This window comes from Hemitrygon akajei, chromosome 17 (assembly GCF_048418815.1).
Source record: "Hemitrygon akajei chromosome 17, sHemAka1.3, whole genome shotgun sequence".
NCBI lineage: Eukaryota > Metazoa > Chordata > Chondrichthyes > Myliobatiformes > Dasyatidae > Hemitrygon > Hemitrygon akajei.
In genome coordinates this window covers 46,508,081-46,516,158 of record NC_133140.1, presented here as the reverse complement: position 1 = coordinate 46,516,158, position 8,078 = coordinate 46,508,081, and the positions used below count along the sequence as shown (strand labels likewise).

The window sequence follows — 8,078 nt, the reverse complement described above, 5'->3', positions numbered from 1 at the left end:
CGTCACTGCTGCTCTCCGCCAATCAGGCTGCCCCTTCCATCGCGGACGCCGTCGCTGCGAGCGACCAATCGGCCGTGGCGTCTGGTAACAAGGCGTGAGGCGAGAGCGGCGGCGGCGGCGGGCGGACGGACGGCCGATTCTGACGATGAACTCCCTGGAGCAAGCGGAGGGTAAGCCGATGGCGTTCTGGAAGGCGGTGAACGCGGGCTGTGGTCACGTTGTTGTTGACTCGTGCTTATTTTTGTGTTGCAGACCTGAAAGCTTTCGAGAGGCGACTGACCGAGTACATCTCCTGCTTACAGCCGGCGACCGGGCGGTGGCGGAGTGAGTGTCCAAACTCGGGGAGGTGCTTGGTCTTTGCGGGGTCCTGAAAGGGAGGCACTTCAAATATCTGTCCCTCAGCGCGCACTTGGGACCCTGGGACCCAGTTTGCCCTCTACTTTTTATTATCTGTACTAAACTGTCAAAGCTATATTACCAGGTGAACACTAATCATATACAAGTAATTTGTGTTAACTAATATACATCTGAGTCAGTAAGGCAACAACTAACAAAACGCAAAGCATCAAAAAATTAAGAGGCTACTTGTAACTAGGAGTCTGAATGTTTTATTGTCCATCGTTCCGGTGTGAATATGGGTTTTTTGTTTGCTAGTTAGTTATATCACTATCGTTAATAATGTCTAAATGCATCACCAAGCGTTAAAGAATTGGTTGCTGATAAATCATCCGATTTGAACATGTTACTGTCGAAATTCTATTTCAGAGTCAGGTTTATTATCATTGACAAGTCGTGAACTTTATTATTTTCCAATAGCAGTACGGTGCCATTTGAAACAAAGTGCTTTATTGCACAATTAGATTGGCATAATAAATCATTCAAACACAGTTACAAGTTTCAGAAACTTCTGCAGATCATTGCATTATAAAGCTATAGTTACACTTATGAACATTTTCCCCACACCTACCCTTTTGTATGCATTCAGTATTTCCCGTCTGCAGATTCATGTGGAATCTGACTGCTGTGCCAAATGCAAAGACTTAAAGGCCAACTATAAGAATATAAATTTGTACAATGTTAATATTTTAGACTGCACATATCAGGTGTTTTCCCAATTTTTGTAAATATTTGTACTTTAATATTTTTTCTTTGAAGAAATACAACATTTGCCAGTAATTCAGAGAGAGAGAGAGAGAGAGCAATATTATCAGGAAGTACATTAAATAACAGAAATATTGATAAACAGAAGAAATGGAATTTCAGTGTAAATATGTGTAAGGTCATCTGCTTTAGATTTGAGAAAGACAGAACACTGCCATTCACTTCATAACTGGGAAAGAGAGACTTTATCTGTATATTGTAATGATCAACAAATCAGAAAATATTAAAAAATAATAGAATGGGGGCTTTTGTATGTAAGGAATACAAGGTGAAGGTAAATCTGTCATTGTATGGATTTGACTGGCTCCCAATCCTACACCATCACTATCCAATCACAAACAAGAGAAAACCTACAGATGCTGGAAATCCCAGCAACACCACAAAAATGCTGGAGGAACTCAGCAGGCATCAATGGAGAAGACTACAGTTGGTGTTGTAGGGAAAGGGTAAGAGCACAGAATACAATAAAGTCAGCGCATTTTGACAACATCATGTCTGTAGTAATTCCATCCTAACCAAGCTGTTCAATTCTAGCTAAGTACTGCTCTAACAAGAGAAAATCTGCAGGTGCTGGAAATCCAAGCAACATACACAAAATGCCAGAGGAACTCAGCAGATTTCAGGAGTCCTGCCAAAGGGTTTCGGCCCAAAATGGCGACTGTAGTTTTTTCCACAGATGCTGCTTGGTCTGCTGAGTTCCTCCAGCATTTTGTGTCTGTTGCCTCGCGCTATCTACATTGTGCCCCAAAAGAAGGCTCATAGTTTGAAATAATGCATATATATATCTGGAGTACTGAAGGGCCCCTTTGAGATCATCTTCTATTGTCGTTGAAGTGAGTGCATTTACCGAAATTACTCCTAGATTCAAAGGGTTAAATGAAAGGGTAATTAACCTTGGGTTATGTCCTAGAATGCATATGTTTGGAATATCATTAAATTAAAGTTATCAAATTACAATGGGGAACTAATCAGAGATAAACTATTTAAACTGGTTGACTGGATGAGATAATCTAAAAGGTAAAGGTGTTTTTTTCAGGAATAAATTTGGAAATCATTGTCACAGTGGCTATCAGAGATGAGACGGAACTTTTATTGGAGAGTCTCTGATGAATTATCTCTCAATCTGTGAATTATCTCCTTTTATGTACACAAAATTGTTTATAAGATCAGTCAGGACAGCATCAGTTTTATCAGACATATTAAAGACCTACTTACTCTGCACACATCTCCCACAAAGAAACTTGCATTATTTTGTTAAACCTGAATTGAGGCCTTGTGAACTAATCAACTAAGATTTGATTACGTGCAATATATATCTGCACTGTTTCAAACGATGAGCCTTCTTTCGGGTTGTATTAGAAATAGAATTGCATGATTCAAACTAGAAAAAAAATGTTTTATTGCCATGTTGTGTTTTGGAGCAGGTACATCTTGCAGGTGGATAGTGATGGTGTTGGAATGGGTGCCAGCCAAATCCAACGTTTAGATTTTGTCAAGCCTCCTGCATTTTGCAAGAACTGCATTCATCCGATCAATCAGTGACCATTGCTTCACATTCCTGACATATTTTCATGGTGGAATAGCTTTGGGAAGTTAGTCAAGACAGACTCGGATCTACTTTTGTAGACATGTAAAACCTATAGATGTGCAACTTTCCCCTTCCCTCACCCATTCCCAACTATATACAACTATCAACAACACTTTCTAACACATTGGTAATATTGAGGGAAGACTAATAGAGCAGTGTTTACACACACACAAAATGCTGGATGAACTCCGAAGCCCAAGCATCATCTATAGAAAAAAAGTACAGTCAACATTTTGGGCCAAAAGTCCTGAAGGGTTTCAACCCGAAACGTCGACTGTACTTTTTTCTGCAGATGTTGCCTGGTCTGCTGAGTTCCTCTGGCATTTTGTGTATGTTGCTTGGATTTCCAGCATCTGCAGATTTTCTCTTGTTAGAGCAGTACTTAGCTAGAATTGAACAGCTTGGTTAGGATGGAATTACTACAGACATGATGTTGTCAAAATGCGCCGACTTTATTGTATTCTGTGCTCTTGCCCTTTCCCTGGTCAGGTACAGACTGAATTGAATTCAGTGAAAGTTGGACTCTAATATGTCTTTAAAATAGCTAATGCACATTTGTAATTTTACTCTTTATATACATTAATAATTTTAGTGAATAATATCCATTTAAAATTCAATAATTTATATTCTATTCTTTATTTGCAGTGATTCTTATAGTAGTTTCAGTATGTACAGCCACAGGTGCTTGGAACTGGTTAATAGATCCTGAAACACAAAAGGTAATTTTAAGCTTTTACTTATAAGTAATTCTTAAAACATTTTGCAGGGAGCAATTGCTTTCCTGTACTGCCATGCTTTAGTGAATTCATTATCAAAAAATGCAGGAAAGCTATTTTCTACCTGGCATTCCTGCATAACCGACACATGAATGGCTTTATGTGAGGAGAATCACTTCGGAAGTTATAGCTGAGTCCATCCAAAATGGACAAATTAAAATTCAAATAATTTTTATAAAATGCTATTATCAAAATTTTGAGAGGTGCTTGTTCAGGTTTTAAAAATACCAGTAACTTGTAGGTAACTCTTATGTCAGGATTGAGTTTGCAAAGCTATTAACATTGTTTTCAGAATGTCAGACATTAGAAATTGCCTTGTGCTCAATGTTAAAATTTTAATGCTCCCATTATGAATTTGCAATTAGTCTCAAAAAATGTATCTATTTAGGAATTTGTATTTGAAATATGATTCTTAACTGATGATCAAGCAATTTTTACATTCTACTGGGCTTGAACCTGACAATAAACTTGCTTACTGGCTGTTCCTATGATTAAAATTATGCAGTAAAGAATTAAAGCTGATTATTTCAAAGAAAATTTGCAACCAGACAGTCCACTTGAGTCTTATTGTAAAACATTTTGAAAGGACAGTCTTTCTCTTTCCAATCACAGCAAAATTTTAAAATGAAGTTAATATGTAGGTGAGTTGTTTTTCATTGATATTAATTAATGTTGCTGACAATTCAGAAAATTGGGGTCTTTTTAACACATGCTAGTTAATTTTTATCTGTTAAAATATTTTAAAATTATTTAATTGTTTCCTTGTCATTTTAGGTTTCATTTTTCACATCACTATGGAATCATCCATTTTTCACAATCAGCTGTATAACTTTAATTGGTTTATTCTTTGCTGGAATACATAAAAGAGTGGTTGCACCATCAATGTATCCTTTGTGTGAACTGTTCAAATTGTTAGTGATGAGATTTGCAGAAACAAAAAGGTGTTTGATAATTGTAATTAATACTTGACTTTTAAAATTGATTCTTTTGTGAAAATAAGCCTTATCTTTTTTGAGCTTCAATATTTTGTAATATTAAGGGAGTGCAATTATTTAACCAATACAGAACATACTAGTAGTTAACAGTCTGTATGGTTGTATTTATTAGATTTTGCTATACTTCTGGATAAGTTGAGAACATTATCTGCAGTATTTGTACTTTTTTGCATGGTACTTCCCAAGGAACGTGAACTATTATGCAACTAATTTCAATTGGAATTGTTATTTCTTTTACCATATTTGCTTTCAGCATTGCTGCAAGATGTCGAACTGTTTTGGCAGAGTACAATATGTCTTGCGATGATGTGAGTATCTGTTTTCAGAAAACCAAGAAAATGTACATAACTAATTCTTGGATTTTAAATGTTGGTGTTCTAAATGAAGTACAGCTATCCACGGGTAATAAATGGGTTCAGTTTTCACAGATGTCCATCAGTCGCTTCTGTCTTTAAGAGAAAAAATACACAAATGCTCAATATGGTATGCATAGCTGTGGTACCAGCCTTCCGAGTTCTGTGGAAATGTGCCTAAACTGATGCTTATAATGAATTAGACACTGATTAGAAAATCACTTAAACAACAGGTGAATGACTGAAAATTGGAGTTAGAAGTATTGCAGCTTTTCAACACTATATCAGATCATGATTTATGCTTTTGCATCATCCCCTTTTGTAAATGAATCCACCATATTCTCTGATTTCCCCTAATATCCATAAAAATATCTTTCTGACCTTGCATAGACTCCACGAATGAAAAACAAAAGCCATCTGGGGTGGAAAGTTCTGCAGAATTCTCATTCCCTGTTTAAAACTATTGCTTCATCTTTCCTGTGAATGGCTAATCAATTACCCTAAGACCAATCCCTTATTTGTAGGTTCTTCAGATAAAGGAAATGAGTCTCCTGCCATCCATTGTCAGATTCTCTCAGAATAGAAACATAGAAAATCTACAGCACAGTACAGGCCCTTCGGCCCACATATGCTGATTCGAACGTGTACTTAGTTTAGAAATTACCTCGGGTTACCCATGTACCCATCCAAGAGTCTCTTAAAAGTCCCTGTTGTATCCATCTCTACCACCATGCTGGCACTCACCACTCTCTGCATAAAAAAAAACACCCTTGATATGTCTGTACCTACTTCCAAGCACCTTAAAACTGTGCCCTCTTGTGTCAGCCATTTCAGCCTTGGGAAAAAGCCTCTGTCTATCCATCCAATCAATGCCTCTCATCATCTTGTACACCTCTATCAGGTCACCTCTCATCCTCCGTCACTCCAAGAAGAAAAGGCCAGTTTCACTCAACCTATTCTTGTAAGGCATGCTCCCCAATCCAGGCAACATCCTTGTAAATCTCCTCTGCACCCTTTCTATAGTTTCCACATCCTTGAGGTGACCGGAACTGAGCACAGTACTCCAAGTGGGATCTGACCAGGGTCCAATATAGTTATATCATTACCTCTTGGCTCTTGTTCAGATTACCTGTCATTATTTCCAATATGACAGTATTTTAAGATTAAGTCACAGGAATTAAACTAGTGAATCAACACCTGCTGACTTCCCACAGTACTCCAAATGAAGTCTTACCAAAGGCATGTATAATCGCAGCAAGAAATTTTACTCTTGTATTGCTTTTTATATGATCTGTGAGGTTTACCATCTCTGTCACTTTATTGCAGGATAATAAATCTGTTCCTTAGATTGAGGAATGGACACAGTTTTATCCTTTTGATGTTGTCTGTGTTGTGGTTTTTACATAGATTTATTTCAAATCCTGTGAAATCAGTACCCAGAAACTTAGCAAGCAACAACTGAATATTTAGTCACGTCTAGCAAGAGGAGCCTGAGATATTGAGAGTTGCTGGGTTCCATTCAAATAAGTTTAAAAAGAATAAATGAATCCACAAGTTTTATTACATTTATTGTGGACGCTTTAAGCAACCTTTGAGTCAATGTGACAGGTATGCTTCTGACATCTTCATGTGAGTGTAGCATCAGTTGATTTCAGACTTGCTTTTTTACTGTATAATGACGTAGACCTGTATTAACTAGGTATTGAGTCCATATCCTGTTTTAAGTTTTCATTCTGCAGCAGATGTTATACATTTTTACAGTATATACTATACAAGTGTATGGCTTTTTTTCTGGGAATGCAATTTATTGTATTTCACTTTAATCATTTTTTATCTTTCTTTTTTCCCCTTTCTAGACTGGGAAACTAATATTGAAGCCTAGACCTCATGTTCAATGACACCCTACTGACTAGTGAAAATGCAATCTTTGTGAAAAGGTGAAGGTACCCTGAAATGCACAAATTCATGAAAGCAGTGCTTCTTCTGGGGTCAGCATCAATATTACAGCTCATAAAGTTCCCTAAATAGAAAATGCTCAGCATCAAAGGTGGATTTTATGAATCTAGCATTGCAGCTGGCAGATAGTTTTAGGTAACTCATAGAAAATGATATTTGGTAACTATTTAAATATTGCTTAGTCACTTTAATTTATTAAGAAGTTATAGATTTTTGTATCATTTATAAGTTGAATTGCTCATTTTATCACTGATTCATAATAACATCAAGGATTTAAAAGCTACGAACTGTTCTCACAGAGAATTGCGCTGAACTGTATCAGGAACTATTGCTAAGTTATTGTAGCATGCTGTTATGCTTCCAGTCTGTTTGCTCTGCAGATATTTCTTTCATATAAGTTATGTGACTATTGCTTTTTATGTTTCATTATTATGATGTACTATGAAACATCAGACTTATTATTCCATTCAGACTGGAGACAAATTATAAATGGACTACCAGTACTTTGGGTGGCTTTTTGATCTGTTAAATTATGTAACAGTCATAGGAAGAGACTGATTTGTTTGGCAAACTATTGCATATGAAGATTCAAATTTTACTTAATTATGAAAAATTATATAAAACAGGTAGAAATGAACTTTTTCATTCTTGCATTTGTTCATTTTCTCTTGTTTTGCTATTCTAAAATGTGTGTTCTACAGTTACCATGTTGCATTTTTAAAAACTTGAAGATATAAATTTTTAAATTTTAAAAGCATCACGACTTTGTAAGATTGTTTTGGCCCACGAATTTTGTAGGCCTCTGTACATAGTAATAAACAATTTGTATGGAATTTTTTGGAAACATGTTGTGAGTAGTGAGTTGATCGTGCATTTGATATGTCGGATACCAAAGATGGGATTTGAATATTTTAAGATGTAAAATGGCAAGCAGCTTGCCTAATACTTTTGTAGGAAAGACAGACTTGTCTCCCATTGGGCATGAAGAATGGCATGCCAATTACTTTAAAATGTTGACCTCTTACTTGGGATTTCATCAAAGGCACCTGATGTGAGATATTTCACTAGACACATTTCTTAAAAAAAAGATGTACCCTTTATAAATATACTCTGAAGTTTGAGCATAATGAACAAAATTACTATTTTAAAGATTTGGGTAGCACACATGATGTGACTGAAGACTACATGCAAATAAAATTTGAGTTGTAACTAGACATTTGCAAAAGGAACTCTGGAGGTTATTTATTTG

At 36.3% G+C, this 8,078-nt stretch overlaps 1 protein-coding gene across 1 annotated transcript; it reads left to right on the top strand.

Moving 5' to 3' along the window:
- Window positions 1-37: 37 nt before the first annotated feature.
- cnep1r1 (CTD nuclear envelope phosphatase 1 regulatory subunit 1) lies at window positions 38-7,673 on the top strand. The gene is made up of 6 exons (XM_073070058.1): window positions 38-170; window positions 253-324; window positions 3,395-3,468; window positions 4,300-4,409; window positions 4,774-4,828; window positions 6,730-7,673. The coding sequence occupies exons 1-6, from the start codon at window positions 146-148 to the stop codon at window positions 6,769-6,771; spliced, it is 378 nt and encodes a 125-aa protein (XP_072926159.1). The 5' UTR covers window positions 38-145; the 3' UTR covers window positions 6,772-7,673.
- The last annotated feature ends 405 nt before the right edge of the window (window positions 7,674-8,078 follow it).

Coding starts and splice junctions, on each gene's coding strand:
- cnep1r1 (XM_073070058.1), top strand. CDS start 146: ATGAACTCCCTGGAGCAAGCGGAGG. Junction 325..3,394: donor GGCGACCGGGCGGTGGCGGA/GTGAGTGTCCAA, acceptor CTTTATTTGCAG/TGATTCTTATAGTAGTTTCA. Junction 3,469..4,299: donor TAGATCCTGAAACACAAAAG/GTAATTTTAAGC, acceptor TTGTCATTTTAG/GTTTCATTTTTCACATCACT.